General features: G+C 43.6%; 1 protein-coding gene and 1 pseudogene across 2 annotated transcripts; both read left to right on the top strand.

The window, feature by feature from the left end:
- Positions 1-688: 688 nt before the first annotated feature.
- Positions 689-3,876, top strand: LOC121580150 (oocyte-specific histone RNA stem-loop-binding protein 2). 2 transcript variants are annotated; one of them, XM_041895208.2, is made up of 8 exons: positions 689-767; positions 1,093-1,227; positions 1,569-1,646; positions 1,860-1,943; positions 2,165-2,311; positions 2,540-2,707; positions 2,787-2,943; positions 3,029-3,876. In XM_041895208.2, exons 1-8 carry the CDS (start codon positions 718-720, stop codon positions 3,194-3,196), a joined length of 987 nt encoding a protein of 328 aa, XP_041751142.2. In that variant the 5' UTR covers positions 689-717; the 3' UTR covers positions 3,197-3,876. The 2 variants fall into 2 exon arrangements, with proteins under 2 accessions (XP_041751142.2, XP_041751143.2); XM_041895209.2 differs by having other exon boundaries at positions 695-748.
- A 561-nt stretch (positions 3,877-4,437) lies between these two features.
- LOC123492220 lies at positions 4,438-15,824 on the top strand (annotated as a pseudogene).
- Positions 15,825-15,888: the final 64 nt, after the last annotated feature.

The raw sequence follows: 15,888 nt of genomic DNA, 5'->3' as shown, positions 1-15,888 counted from the left end.
CATTGACTGTCCATTTGAATTCATCTCGGTATTTTATGGCGCTACGAAGACGTTAGGTGGATTTGTGAGAGGTATAAGTAGCTTCACGATGCTTAATTATGTCCATTATCACTCACCATACTACTCATTATTATTTGTAGATCAGTCAGTCAGTCACAATTTACCAATGATACATTACGGATTTGATCCTCTCGAACAAGGCCAAATTATAGAAATAAGGGTTTTAGACATAATTATGGTCTTATTCCCTGCTCAGATGTTGCATGCATCAATCATCGACTTAGAGTCATCGACTATAACATTTATATAACATATGGTGCTTTCAAGACGCACCAAAGTTATTGCAAACTCGAAAAAAAACGTGGTTAAATTATGAAGTCAGTGATCGGAGTTTCCTAGTTCCGACTAGCACTTGAACGTGGCATAAGATCTGGCATGCGTGACGAATGGACCAAAGAGAAATTGACAAACCCTAAATTAGCAGCACACAGGGAGCAAGGACCAAAATGTTACCCAGTCAATATACAGTAGTTTAAACTACACATGATAGAATGACAAAAAACATGCAACGTATCAAACGTTCAATCGAACTGAACGCACCCAAGATGGGGCAGGTGCCACACCCCTGCAGCCCCGCCCTGATGGCACCTGGGGTTAATTTAAAACCTGTCCTTGCAGTAATGGCGAATTTACTGCGTGGCAGCAGCCAAATGTATAATGTCAACAAGCGTCGAAACCGCATTTCAAGGTCCGTTTATGGAGCCCAGGTCTGTGTGTGTGTATATATATATATATATATATATATGTGTTTTTTTGGTCATTCATCATGTGTATTTTAAATCGACTCTACATTGAAGATGATTAGGCTATTTTCAATATGTGCATGGCCGAAAATCCCATCACCTTGAAGTGGCCGACCACCGCTAGATAATGTTTTTTGTTTTATCTGTCACTAATTACATCAATATGACGTAATTGGTTCTGACAAATTCTATAGTCTACCCTCAAGTTATGGTAAGTAGTATAATTGAACAAAAACTATTATTCACTTATATTGAGCAACATTTTGCTCCATGTGTACTGCTATTTTAGGGGTTGGTCAATGCCTCTTTGGTCTGGCGTTCCAGCGCTGCCTCTAGGCTTCAGGTCCAGACCACCTTCTTATTCAAGTAGCCCTGAACCTTGGCTTCTCCCAGGATGTAGCTCTGTGTATGACAGTCTGGTCAGGTACGTTTATTTTGCTGAGTGAACACGACAGTCAAACTAAAATTACCCAGAGAAGCTGATTTAGGGCCAAATATGTCTGCTTTACTTTGAGTATATTTGTATTTATTATGCCCCCCATATTTAGAGTATATTGTCCGGCAGGAAACGAATGGTGGTGGAAGGCGGCACGCTAACCCCAATTAACTTTTATGCCTTTCGTTAACCTTAACCTCACTAAAACTATACTAAACCTAACTCTTGTTCCTAAACCTAACCTTAATTATTCCTAATATTAAATGTTTGTTCAGCCAGTCAAAAGTCCACTTAATCAATGGTTACTTACTGTCTCCCTTTTTTTTTAGTAATGCAGCCCCAGCCATGCCTCCCTCTCCCATGAATGGAGAAAGAGGACCTGCCACTGCTATGCAAAAGCTACGCAGGTACTATTCATGACTGGTATTCCAGATTCTTCCTTGGACTTCTGCTCTAATAAGGGTTGTATTCATTAGTGCACACTAGCAAAGGAAAACAAACTAGTTTCTTATTGGAGTCCCTTTCCAAGTTCATGTAGTCCCTTTCCATTTAGGTCTGTTTCCTGATTTTTACCTTGACTACTCTAACCTGAACTTTTGTCTGGTTGCTTTTCCTATCAGGTCCTCTATCCTTGAGCGATGTATCCTTAGGATGTCTACTGCCAGTGTTGCTGTTGGAACAGAGGACATGGATGGTATCAGGAGGTAGGAACCCACTCATTTATTTTCTTGTCAGCCTATAGAGCACAATTAAGGACTCCTATATGAAGGGCCTCAGTACCTCAATCAGTTGACTTGAACCATTTACCTTTCTACATTACATTGCTCTTTTGAAATGTATAACATGTTCTCTCTCTAGATGGGAAATTCCATGCACTATTATTTCAAGCAATGTTAGTAGAAATCCTGATGGCTTGTTTTCCTAGGTCCCAGTCAGGGATGCGGTTGGCCCCACGGAACCTGGATCCAGCTCACATGGAAGGCAATGAATCGGTTCTGAAACGACGGCAGAAACAGGTTCAGTACGGCAAGAACACCTCTGGCTACCAGAATTACCTGGAACAAGTTCCCAAGTATGACAACTGATTTATTCTACATTACATTTTTATTTTTGCAATTGGAAAAGGGCAAGGTAACTAGGTTCTAAAGGGTAACTAATGGCCTGTGAAGAGCCCTAAACACATTTACTGAACTATTTATTGGATTAGTCCTTAAACTCAAAAGATGGCTATAAATGTAAGTCTCCGTGAGGAGTAGGTGGAACATTTATTCATGCTTGTCTCCACTCTATCTGATACAAGGCGTCTGAGAATCCCTGGGCTGCACCCATCCACTCCAAACAAATATAGAAAATACAGCCGCCGATCCTGGGACATGCAGGTTCGTCTTTGGCGGAGAGCTCTGCATGCATGGGACCCTCTGTCTGAAGCGCAGGGAGAAGCTGAGGGACAAGACCCTGTTGACCAACTGTAGGTATTGGGTGTTTTTACATTTGTAGTAGTTTTTGCTTGTCTTAAGTTGACCTCATCAATTCTTGACTATATGCAGGCAGGGGTTGCTTGAGCAGATGAATTGTGAGCTATATGAAGACTGTGGCGCTAAAGAGCGGGCCAGAGGGATGCCATCAGACTCTAAAGCCCCCTTCTCCACTAAACCTGCAGGAATGTCAATCAACAGTCCCTGGATGTTTCCCCATGGATCCCAGGTGTGTCAGTTTTTTACTGTTCTTTGGTTAGCAGGCGTTGTCTTGTGTTTGGAGATATCTGTTCATGTGGTTTGCCTCTCTTTAGGTGGATGTGTCTGGTCCTCAGTTCCCATCCTCCCAGACAGGCTTGGGGTACGCCTTTAGCAGTCATCTAACAGCTGATGAGAATGTGGTGGGATGGCTGAGATTTCTCCTGGAAACTGACCACTCCCACGATCAACAGGGAGACCGGCTACCGTGGAAGCCATACTGATCATGGCTGTCAGTCCCAGCGGTAGATCTTTTGGGTATATCCTAATAGACTTGCAGGGTTGCACTGGGTGTTGTGCTGACTGTGAAAGGGATGATTGCTGTAAAATATTGACCACACACTTCTTGTAATCATGTCAGTTTGGGGTCACTTTTTACACATTTATTGTTTTGTATCGCACATTTTTAAGCAGTATCTGCTTCACTAATCATGTACCTACATTGATGTTTATTTGGACCCACTGTAATTAACTTTTTTGCACCATTTACTTGTTCAATGTTTTAAGTTCCCTTTGTCACAATTACATTTTCGTCATTTAGCAGACGCTCTTCATTTAGTTATACGTTAGGTTTTCACTCCTCCTATCCTCTCTAAAACCAAGGATTATATTCTGACCCTCCCAATTCTGTTCTCTAAAGAGTAAAGAAGTCTTGGCTTTGTTGCATTTGGCCCACCAGCCACATCACCATGTTCACCTGTCTGTGACCCAACTGACTGTCAGGCTCTAAGGTATCATGCACCATCCTCTCCTGCCTGCCTACCTAGCTGTTTTTCTAAAAACAACGTCGATGGGGAAAATGCTATCACTTTGTTTAGTATATTTTTGTTTTTCTTAATTGTCATTTTGTACAACCTGAGTACTGATGCAGAGTGAAATTAATAAAGATATGTTCCAAATTGAACATGTGAAGAATGGACCTTTTTCCACACAATTCTCAGATGTGAGCTTCCCACAACGTAATTATTTTTTTTAAGTAGGCAGTGTCTCGAAAGATGAGTCTCCTGGACTTTATCATTCTCCAGGATTGGTGATCGGGGGGGACTGGGGAAATACTAACTGCATTACGCCAAGCAGCCACAAGATGACAATATACGCTCCCTATTTATTTTCCTTGCCACACCAATACCCGACAATTTGACGCAAATGTATTGTAGTGGGATGATCAATGCACCTTAGCCTAATATAAAGTTATATATTCCAATGTTGGCGCCCTGGCATTATTTGTCAGGTATCATCAATTTGTGAATTAAACTGATGCTAATATAGCGAACTACAAGTCCCACAACAGTTTGTCGGTTCAGTCCAATTTTTGCAATTTCCTAATACGACAATTTAGAAATGTAACTTTTTTTAAAATATATTTAGTCCATTAAAAATTCCGAGCTATTGCATGTCTACTATTTTGTTTGAATTATTGAATACTCACTGCTTCCCCCCCCCCCCCCTCCCCTCACACAAATGTTATTTATGAATTCCAATCGCTCACGGGCGTGTGAACGTTGTTTTTTTTGTTTAATGGACGACTAGGTGAATTGATTGTAGGCGATGGTATTTTACAAAGAGCGATAGTATCTTAGATATTTGTCACGCTGATCATATTACATTTTATGTTCCAGATATTGTAATCAACGGATGGTCTGGTACATGGTATGCTTTTAATAGGTCAATACATCAGAGACCCATAGCCGAACACTAGGGCCGCTGACTAGTCGGGAGCTACACAGGCTCCAAATTGGTTTATCCTTCACGAGCAGTATTTAACCCGTGTGTGCAAGGCCTGAGGTCCCGTTGTGTTCTTGGTTAAGGTAAGAACGACATTTAAATCAAGTAGCTGTTACAAAGAAAGGTTATTGATATCAGCTTCATTAATCAGAAAAATAGCTCACTGCATCATATTCTGCATGGCCGTGTTTTGCTAGCACGCGTCCTAGACACAGCACAGAGGTCCTAGGGTGTAGCAATAAATGCATGCAATAGCTCGCCAGCCTCGATAGCAAGGGGATTGAATCAGATGGTGGGGAGGGAGTCATATTTTAATTGTTTATTTATTGCAAGCCAACAAGCTATGTTGATTTCATGTGTATGTGTGTTTGTCTGCAAATCTGCGTAATCAGTTAAATGGACGTACGCTGAGGTAACGTTAGCTTGCTAGCCATAGAAATTACGATTTGCGCTTGCGTTAACTAACCGGTTAGCGGCATAGCATCAGATTGTCACAGGGCGGCTTGTTTTGGATCTAACGTTAAATCAACTACTAGCTACCAGTGTTAGATAGCTATTCCGCTAACGTTAGCCATATTGAATTAGCTATGATAATGCTTAATATCATGTGAACGGGTTTAGACCGACCTTCAAAACTACGATATAATAATTGTGAATGAATAGCTACTATTGCTCACTTGAAATGTTTGTAATGGACAGCAGGGTAGCCAGTTAATGCTAATTTATCTACTAGCTATCCCTATTTAGCCGTCATTCTGGCTTTCCAAATGCCCCCCTCAAAATGGTAGCTACCTAACTTGCTAGCTATTTCTCAATCTGTTCCATTGCAAATGTCATTGAGGTGAAGAGCATGCCAATTGATAGGTCATGACAAGCTTGATAACATACGCACTATACACAAACGTACACATGGATTTTGTGTTGTAGATATGTGGTAGTAAAGTAGTGGCCTGAGGGTACACACCTAATGTACACTCTTAATGTGTTGTGAAATGTAATGTAACTGCCTTGATTTTGCTGGACCCCAGGAAAAGTAGCTACTGGTTTGGCAGCAGCTAATGTGGATCCATAATAAATACAAAAATACTTAGCAAGATTGGACCTCAGTATGACCCCCTTTCAAATGCACATATCCACCATTAAAGGGATACTTATGGATTTAGGTTATGAGGCCCTTTATCTTCTTCCCCAGAGTCAGATGAACTCGTGGATACCATTTTTATGTTTGTGTCCAGTATGAAGGAAGTTGGAGTAAGTTTCGCGAGCCAATGCTAACTAGCGTTAGCGCAATGACTGGAAGTCGATGGGTATCTGCTAGCGCAATGACTGGACGTCCATGGGTACCTACTAGCATGCTAGCAGATACTATAGACTTCCAGTCATTGAGCTCGCCAGCTTGTAGTCCTAAAAACTGGAATGATTTACCTCTGGTTCGTTCAGCCATTCCAATGGATAAAATGAATGGGGAAAGAATAGGGTTTTCGAATAAACGCCAAAAAGAAGGTCTGAGGTTAACACAGGCTTATGAGATCTTATACGTTTTGTTCTATGAGATATGTCAGTTAACATGATCTTTATGAATTATGAAGCCTTTATGTGCATTATGTTGTTTTATTGCATAAATGCACAAACAGTGACATTAACTGCTGAGGATTATATCATAGAACTAAACGTATAAGATCTACTAAGCCTGTTTACCACAGGCCTTATTTTCGGCATTTATCCAAAAACCCTATAAAAACTCTATTGATTTTCCCCATAGACTTTGTTCAATGAACAATGGCGGCGTTAGTGCCTACAAAAAGACGCCATTACTATTGCTCTCTATTGCCATAGACTTACAGTCATTGCGCTAATGCTTGTTAGCAATTCCGCTAGCCCTAGTTAGCAACTTCCTTCAAACTGCACGCGGAGACATAAAAATGGCATCCACACGTTTATCTGACTCTGGGGAAATAGATTAATGTCCTCATTGTCAAGATCCCCAAGTATCCCTTTAAGGTTACTGGTTGAGATATTCGTTTTTGGTTAAATGTTCTGGTTGTTGGACATGTGATCAGTGCTATCCGGAATCTATGGGATGTCCATAACCTTAACCCTTGCCCTAACCTTAACCCTTTTAAATTTCAGCTTCAATGTGGTAGGGACGTCCCAAGGATTCCGGATAGCACCGACCATTCAAGAAACTCAGAGGGGCCTCATCAGGCAGGTCAGCCCCGAACAGCAGGCCCCTTGAGGCTTCATGCTGTCCCCAGGCACCTGTCACCATTCTTTCTGCACTCACAGAGTTAGTGTGTGTCTGAATATGTTAGTGAGCATGTTACCTGTAGGTTTGGTCAGTGGTTGAGCATCTCAAAATCAGTCTCCATCTTTCTAGGTCTGGAGACTTTTGACATATAGGCCTAATTTGTCTAATCAGTCAGAACATACAGAGAAAGTGATGCGTCACCAAAGTGAATATGGCAAACTGTACAGAATATGATGAAAATTGGATTATTGCAAATGTCCTAAAGCATTAAACAGCTTTCCCATTTGAGAGGTACCACCACTGTTTCAAACACCTGCTCCCGTTTTGGAGCTTAATGAAGGTGACCCTTGTACTGCCTTTTCCTGTTGAGAAAACAAAAGTGGTAACAGGGCTCCTGTTGTGTGTCCGATTTTCCCCTTCAGGTGAACTGACTACAGTGATGACCATGTCCCAGTGAGACTGGGCAGGGCAACCTGGCCCAGAGGAGGACTGGAGGTGCCAGAATAGCTCTGCCGCTCACAATCAGACGGACGAACAGACAGAGGGACACCCCCCTTACCCTCCACCTCACCCACCTCCCCTGCTCCTCGCAACCATGCCATGGTCACACTGATCATCGAGCGTCTGCAGAAACATAGTCTGAACGGCAACACTCACCAAACGGCCCTCAACGTGGTAAGGTTTCTTCACTTATGTGTCAGCCTATGACTGCTTGTCTTGACTGTAATATAGTCCTCGGGTTAATTACCATTTATTTCTCTTGCTGTCAATTGAGCCTTTCTGATCGTTTTTTTCTGTGCTGTGGCTCCTCTAAATCAACATGTCTTCCAGTCTCTGCTGGACCCCAACAACCTAGGAATTTGCTGGCCTACAGATGGATTGATGCCTGGTGAGTATGTACAAGTATAGCCACTTAGCCCGTGATTCAGCAATGTCTTGCATTAGGCTTTGTAACTTTGGTTCTGCGCTGTGCCATGTTGACACGGGCACAGGGTAATGGGGGTGAATTCCAAATGACAGAAGGGAATTGGTTGTTAAAGGGAGTATATGAAACATTTTAATAGAGCAAACAACTGTTACAAAACAACTCAACAACCACCCAGTAGCCTATTCACAACCAATAGTAATCTATTTTCATCTCATTTAAAAAACAAGACTACTTTTTATGTTCATTTGCAGAGACATTTTGAAAAACAGTTGGTTTCTGTCAATTGCTCTGTGACATCACTGGGGGAACCACTCGCTAAGCTGGTGGTATAGAAACCAATACAACTAAGTGCACTGGCACTGCAAACATTTTAGATCATTTAGATATCCTATTCAATTATTTTGCACCAAAATGTTGTGACACCATAGCCCAGTAGGTGATTTCCAAGGTGCAGGCCTATTCATAACTGAAATGTGCTGATCATAACAGCTGTAATATCATAATAATAACAACACAGTCATTTTGTAATGTAAAATATGTGATGCAGGGATGGATTGATCAGGGAATGTTCATTCAACAAACAGCCCGTTAACTGTCTAACTCAATGCCTGTCCTGGGGAGTAGCGTAGCTACCCGTATGTCCAAATGCTACTGACTGAGAGTGTACAGTCATGCGGTCTGAATGCTAGCTGACATTGTCTCATCTTTAAAAAAAAACACGCCATGGTCTCTGCTTAGAAAACTCCTCGGACTAGCCCATTATTCAAGCCCTTATTATTCAAGCCATTATTAGCGAGGGAGAGGGAGAGGGAGAGGGAGGCAGCCCCACTGGGCACTGGGGCTATAGGTGCGTGCATTTTCCACCTCTCAAAAAGTAGGCTACTGCTCATAAAGTTAAATAGACGGAACAACAGTACTATAGTGCCTGGTGAAGGGTTTCCTTCTTCACGACCCCTTGTTTTATACATCCCCCAACAGGAAACCACATTATGTGATCTGTCGCTCTGGATAAGAGCGTCTGCTAAATGACTAAAATGTAAATGTATTGCATGCATGTACCTTAGGCTGATCATGCAAAGGGAGTCTTCTTAAAACAGAAACTACAGTTGGCAGTGATGATTCCTCAAAGCCTGTACTTGTCAGCTATCACTACATAGGCTACTGTATTTGGTATGATTGTCAATTTCATCTTCATACTATAGCATAGCTGTCCCCTTCATACTTTCCTTGCCAATTCATTATCTTGTCGCCTACATTCGGAAAGCCTAAGGTAGGCCTAGGTTTCTTAATAAGTTTGAAGGAAAGGATAAATATTTGCTCGTGTCTGACATACGCTGGAGGTGTGTTTGTGTGAGTTCGCTGATTCTCTCTAGCCTATACACTCACCGGACAGTTTATTAGGTACACCATCTAGTACCGGGTCAGACCCCCCTTTGCCTCCAGAACAGCCTGAATTATTCGGGGCATTCTATACGGTGTTGGAAATGTTCCACAGGAATGTTGGTCCATGCTGATGCGATAGCTGCAGGTTGGACGGCGGTACATTCATGCTGCGAACAGCCCGTTCCATCTCATCCCAAAGATGCTCTATTGGGTTGAGGTCTGGGGACTGCGCAGGCCACTCAAGTAAACTGAACTCACTGTTATGTTCCAGGCAATGTTTTTTCCGCTCCTCAATTGTCCAGTGTTGGTGATGGCGTGCCCACTGGAGCCGCTTCTTCTTGTTTTTAGCTGATAGGATTGGAACCTGGTGTGGTCGCCTGCTGCAATAGCCCATCCGTAACAAGCACCAATGAGTTGTGTGTCCCGAGATGCCGTTCTGCACATCACTGTTGTACTGCAACGTTGTTTGTCTGTTTGTGATCCGCCTGTTAGCTTGCACGATTCTTGCCATTCACCTTCGACCTCTCTCATCAACGAGCTGTTTTCGCCCACAGGACTGCTGCTGACTGGATGTTGTTTGTCGCACCATTCTCGGTAAACCCAAGACACTGTCGTGTGTGAAAAGCCCAGGAGGACGGCCGTTTCTGAGATACTGGATCCGGTGTGCCTGGCACCGACAATCATAACACGCTCAACGTCGCTTAAGTCACTAGTTTTGGCCATTCTAACGTTCAATCGAACAGTAACTGAATTCCTCTTCAATCGAATGCTGCTTGCGCCCGCCCGACTAGAATCACTACTCTCGGCGGTTCTGACTTAGAATATGTGGACAACTACAAATACCTAGGTGTCTGGTTAGACAGTAAACTCTCCTTCCAGACTCACATTAAGCATCTCCAATCCAAAGTTAAATCTAGAATCGGCTTCCTATTTCGCAACAAAGCCTCCTTCACTCATGCTGCCAAACATGCCCTCGTAAAACTGACTATCCTACCGATCCTTGACTTCGGCGATGTCATTTACAAAATAGCCTCCAACACTCTACTCAGCAAATTGGATGTAGTCTATCACAGTGCCATCCGTTTTGTCACCAAAGCCCCATATACTACCCACCATTGTGACCTGTACGCTCTCGTTGGCTGGTCCTCACTACATATTCGTCGCCAAACCCACTGGCTCCAGGTCATCTATAAATCACTGCTAGGCAAATCCCCGTCTTATCTTAGCTCATTGGTCACCATAGCAACACCCATCCGTAGTATGCGCTCCAGCAGTTATATCTCATTGGTCATCCCCAAAGCCAACACCTCCTTTGGCCGCCATTCCTTCCAGTTCTCTGCTGCCAGTGACTGGAACGAACTGAAAAAATCTCTGAAGCTGGAGACTCTTATCTCCCTCACTAACTTTAAGCATCAGTTGTCAGAGCAGCTTACCGATCACTGCACCTGTTCACAGCCCATCTGTAATTAGCCTACCCAACTACCTCATCCCCATATTGTTATTTATTTTGCTCATTTGCACCCCAGTATCTCTATTTGCACATCATCTTCTGCACATCTATCACTCCAGTGTTAATACTAAATTCTAATTATTTTGGACTATGGCCTATTTATTGCCTTACCTCCATAACTTACTACATTTGCACACACTGTATATAGATTTTCTATTGTGTTTTTGACTGTACGTTTTGTTTACCCCATATGTAATTCTGTGTTGTTGTTGTTTTTATCGCACTGCTTTGCTTTATCTTGGCCAGGTCGCAGTTGTAAATGAGAACTTGTTCTCAACTGGCTTACCTGGTTAAATAAAGGTGAAATAAAAATATTATTGGCAATTTCTGGGATCTTTTATTTCAGCTCATGAAACATAGGACCAAAACTTTACGTGTTGCGTTTATATTTTTGTTCAGTATAGTTCCTAAAGTGGTTACGTTACCTCTGCTTGACTTCTTAGTAAGGTAACAGATGAAATGTTACCCAAGCAGCCTGTGCTTGCTTGTAGTTTGCACATCCAGGTACTGAGCACCACACCATGACAACATTTTACAGTTGTTGTTCACACAAAAAGAAAAAGAAATAGTTATTTGCAAGCTGATGTTCTATGAACGAGTGGCTGGTCCAGTGTGTTACGTTAGCTACCTGTTGACACCCATTCTCAACTGGATCCACGTCGACAGGGGTGGTACTACTTCCTGAAATCGTTATAAATTCTGTAGATGGCCCGTTTCTACCGGTGAGATGCAGAAACGCTCGTATTTGCGTGTAGTGAGGAAATTCTCGTTATATATATATATATATTTTTGTTGAATTTTTACCCACTTTTTCTCACCAATTTCGTGATTACGATCTTGTCTCATCGCTGCAACTCCCCAATGGGCTCGGGAGAGGCGAAAGTCGAGTCATGCGTCCTCCGAAACATGATCCGCCAAACCGCGCTTCTTAACACCTGCTCGCTTAACCCGGAAGCCAGCTGCACCAATGTGTCGGAGGAAACACTGTTCAACTGATGACCGAAGTCAGCCAGCAGGCGCCCGGCCTGCCACAAGGAGTCGCTAGAGCGCGATGAGCCAATTGACGACGCTGAGCCAATTGTGCACCGCCCTACGGGACTCCCGGTCACGGCACAGCCTGATATCGAACCCCAGGCTGTAGTGACGGCGCAACACTGCAATGCAGTGCCTTAGACCGCTGCGCCATTCGGGAGGCCCGGCAATTCTCGATTGTCGACACATTTATGTGTTAATAACATATTAATGGACATTTACAGTGAAAGACCAGCGGTGAAATGTCTCTTTAAAGGAGTCAGTCCACTGTGTTTAATGCATAACAGCTCCCTGTAAAAGTTGAATCATGATACCGCTTTGTATTTTTCTCTCTCTCTGTTGGTTGTTGCCAACTACATTGTATCAGGAATGAATTGCCTTTTGTCCATTTTCTCACATATAATTTAAGTAAATAAATCTTGACAGTAATTTCTATTAATGGTATCATCTTTCTTTCTCCTCACAGAGAGCAGTTATTGGCAGTTCTGCCCGCCTCCAAGCCTGGCCTGCAGGGTGTGCTGAGCTCCAGCTTCCCCCTGGCCCTGTCCCTCTGGTTTCCCCCGAAACCCACCTCCCAGAGGGGGGGAAGCCCTGCCCCGGTCCCTGGTCCCAAGCACCTCAGTAACGGACCTGTCTTTTCCCGGTGCACCCCTCCCCCCGCCACCCCCAAACGCCACTGTCGCTCACTGTCCGTGCCAGAGGACCTTTCACGCTGCCGTTACACCTGGCGACCCAGCTGCGTCGAGGGTCTGGACACCTGTGAATCGCCAATGCCACAGTGGAGGGGGAGCGGGGGGGCCTTGTCCGCTTCGTGCTCCTAGCTCGTCTCTAAACTCCTCTCTACACTCCTCTTCAAGCCCCACATTCTTTAGCCTTGCTCTCTCCCCTGACTCCCCACTGCCCTGGAATTTCCCATGGGACCCAAGTGACACTGCTGGAGGAGGTGCCTGCTGCTGTTTCTTCCACTCCCCGTCGTCCTGCTCATCCTCTCCCTCCCCGCTCCACCCGCCCCCTCCTCCGCAACGACGCTTCTCGCTGTCCCCTGTCCTAATCAGAGAAGCTGCCGCCCAGTTCCTGCCCCCGCCTCCAGTTCCACCCCAGCGTGCAGCACCCCCTCCGGCTGTGCCTGCTTCGCCCTCCTCTGCCTGCAGCACCCCGTCCTCACTTCGCCGGGCCATCCCCCCTCAGCTCCCGCGCTGCCACTCCCAGCCCTGCGACCTGCTCCTTCTCAAACCGGGCCTGAAGCGACGCCGTGACCCAGACAGACCATTTGCCCGGCCAGTACTGGATTTCACCAAGATGACTCAGGTAAACAAAAGATAACTGCGGGTCAGCAAATGAATAGAAATGGTTGCTGGATGTAGATTGGTGAAGGTGGAACATGCTATCTTCTAGCCAGAGGAAGTTTGGTTATTTGAAGGTTAAGGATTAAAAGGCATCCTTATTAAGCTTGTCAAACCACACAGTCTAACCGTACTGTAAGAAAGAAACATTCCAATTCATCAGCGAGATGGACCATTTATTTTTATAACATCAGTACATGAGGCAAACCTGTCACCCATACCTCCATTCTTAGAATACAGACCACACCTAAATAATAATAATAATAATATGCCATTTAGCAGACGCTTTTATCCAAAGCGACTTACAGTCATGCGTGCATACATTTTTGTGTATGGGTGGTCCCGGGATCGAACCCACTACCTTGGCGTTACAAGCGCCGTGCTCTACCAGCACCTGCCTATAATTGTTCTTGTTACCCATTGTCCCATGCCACAGTTGTCTCTTCTTTTACACCCATGCTCTACGCTCAGCCCCTGAGTTTGGGTGATTGGCAGGGTTTGAATGGCTCTGACTGTAGGCAATGCCAGCCAACTGTTGTACTGTACACCAAGACTCACTCTGGAATTTATTTGCATATACTTTGCATGCAGCTGCTGAATGTCTTGGAGAAAGTCTGGCTTCCCTTGTTAGTCCACCCAGTCACCCCCCCACATTAATATAATGTGGTACACTACACTAAACGGTTGTAGGTTAATTTCCCCCTAAACATTTACATGTGGTATATGTAAAACAGTTGTGTTCTGGCTAAGTTTAGAATAGTCTCTTTCAAAAGCCACGTTTATGAGTCAGGTATACAAGACTAGGCTTAGACCTCTACAGTATTTGGCAGTTCAGCCCCCTATATTAAAGTTGGCGATACTATCCGAGTTCATTTTCAGGGAGATGTGGTATCATATTACATTTACATTTAAGTAATTTAGCAGACGCTCTTATCCAGAGCGACTTACAGTTAGTGAATACTTAAAAAAAAAAAATTACACTGGCCCCCCGTGGGAATCGAACCCACAACCCTGGCGTTGCAAACGCCATGCTCTATCAACTGAGCTACATCCCTGCCGGCCATTCCCTCCCCTACCCTGGACGACGCTGGGCCAATTGTGCGCCGCCCATGAGTCTCCCACCCTTGTTTCTACTGTTTGTCACATTTTAACTGAAAAACTTTAGCGCCCATGTTAAAAGAATCACAGAGATGATGTATGATGCTACATTTTTCCACTTCCCCTAGCCAGTTATATCAACTTGGTTTCATTTGATTGACCTATTTCTTTATTGTAAATAGAGAAGATGTGTGGTTTGAATGCAGTCCTGAATGTAGACTGCTCTTGTTTTTCTAGAGAGGGATGATAAAATGTGTGAACAAGGCCTTTTTCGCTCTCTCAAATCTGTCTCCTATTTGTGTCTTTCCAGACTCGCAGTACAGAACCCTTGAGTTGTAAGGAGCGTGGGAGGCTGGCTTCAGGAGGGGACGTTTGCATGGGCCTTGAGCCTTTTTGGGGGGATTTCAGAGGGTCATGTTCACCAGCAGAGGGGCTGGGAAGGACGAGCATTGGACCTCTAAGCGAGAGTGATGAGGAGGGTGAAGAGGGGGAGGAAGAGGAGGACCCTGATCGAGAAGAGTGTCAGCCGAGTGTCTTTGAGAGGGGATTGTACAGAACTAGATTTGAGCCTAATTGAAGAAAATTAAAATCTTGTTAATTGGATACTTTTTTCCCCCTCTACCGCCAGCATTCAACACTCCACCCCAGCCCTGCTACGCTTTCATCGGCAGGGCTCTCAGGAACACGACTTCTCTCTCATGGGATGAGCTGAGGTATATATACTCTCATTGACAACGGTCATGATTTGACTACTACCAATAAGAACAATTCATGCAGGTAGCCATGGATGCCGTCTTTCCATCAGAGTACATTCCAGAACCAGTTGCTGAAACATTCTTGTGAATAATATGAATGCTGGAGATGCAGCTATTCCCGTGGTGTGTGTTGAATGTCTTCTTAATGCACCCTCAGGCAGACTAGGATGGAACTTGGGAAGACTAACACGCTTCTGGTCACTTGCTTTCTTTCTTTTACATGACTTTCCTCTCGATTGTCTTTTTTCAGTACAGTAGTAAGAATAGATTTTCTTGAATGATGGTGATGAATTTAATATCTGTTTTGTTCAGTTTGATGCAAAAGGGCAGTATGTCATTGCAGCTTTCTTTCTGCGGTCCTTATATTTCCTGGTAAACTTTCCACATGATTCAGCATAAGCCTTAAGACCAACTTTTTTTCTGTAAACAAAAAAAAATACAACTATGAAAATGAAATGAATTGTGTAGCAGTTGATATTAGTCCTTTTGTTATTTCTTTTCTGCTGTTTTCTTAATATTTCTTATCTCTAGGACTCGTCCTCTGAATATAGAGATGTATAGACATTGATAATGAATGCACTGTGTTTGACAAGTTAAACAAAAACCTAAAAATGGGAAGCAACCGCTGAGGGCATATTGTAATATTGTATTAAACAGCGATCATTTGTTGAAAACTTTGTTGAAAACAAGTTATGTGTAAAGATGGTAGCTGACAGACCAAGTGAAGGCCAATGCTGTCTTTTAGAAATGTTTTTTATTGTATGTGTTAAAAAGATGGCAATTTCAAACTCAGTTTGTGTATAAATAAAGTTTATTGGAAATTATTTTACAAGGAAAGGAAACAGAGTCTGAGCTTTTTTGAAAAGATTATGGGGAAGGGCTGTTCATCTGCAT

The sequence above is a fragment of the Coregonus clupeaformis genome, chromosome 13 (genome assembly GCF_020615455.1).
Source record: "Coregonus clupeaformis isolate EN_2021a chromosome 13, ASM2061545v1, whole genome shotgun sequence".
NCBI lineage: Eukaryota > Metazoa > Chordata > Actinopteri > Salmoniformes > Salmonidae > Coregonus > Coregonus clupeaformis.
This window is presented reverse-complemented; position numbering and strand designations above follow the sequence as displayed.

Coding starts and splice junctions, on each gene's coding strand:
- LOC121580150 (XM_041895208.2), top strand. CDS start 718: ATGTCAACAAGCGTCGAAACCGCATTTCAAGGTCCGTTTATGGAGCCC. Junction 768..1,092: donor GGTCCGTTTATGGAGCCCAG/GTCTGTGTGTGT, acceptor CTGCTATTTTAG/GGGTTGGTCAATGCCTCTTT. Junction 2,944..3,028: donor TGTTTCCCCATGGATCCCAG/GTGTGTCAGTTT, acceptor GCCTCTCTTTAG/GTGGATGTGTCTGGTCCTCA.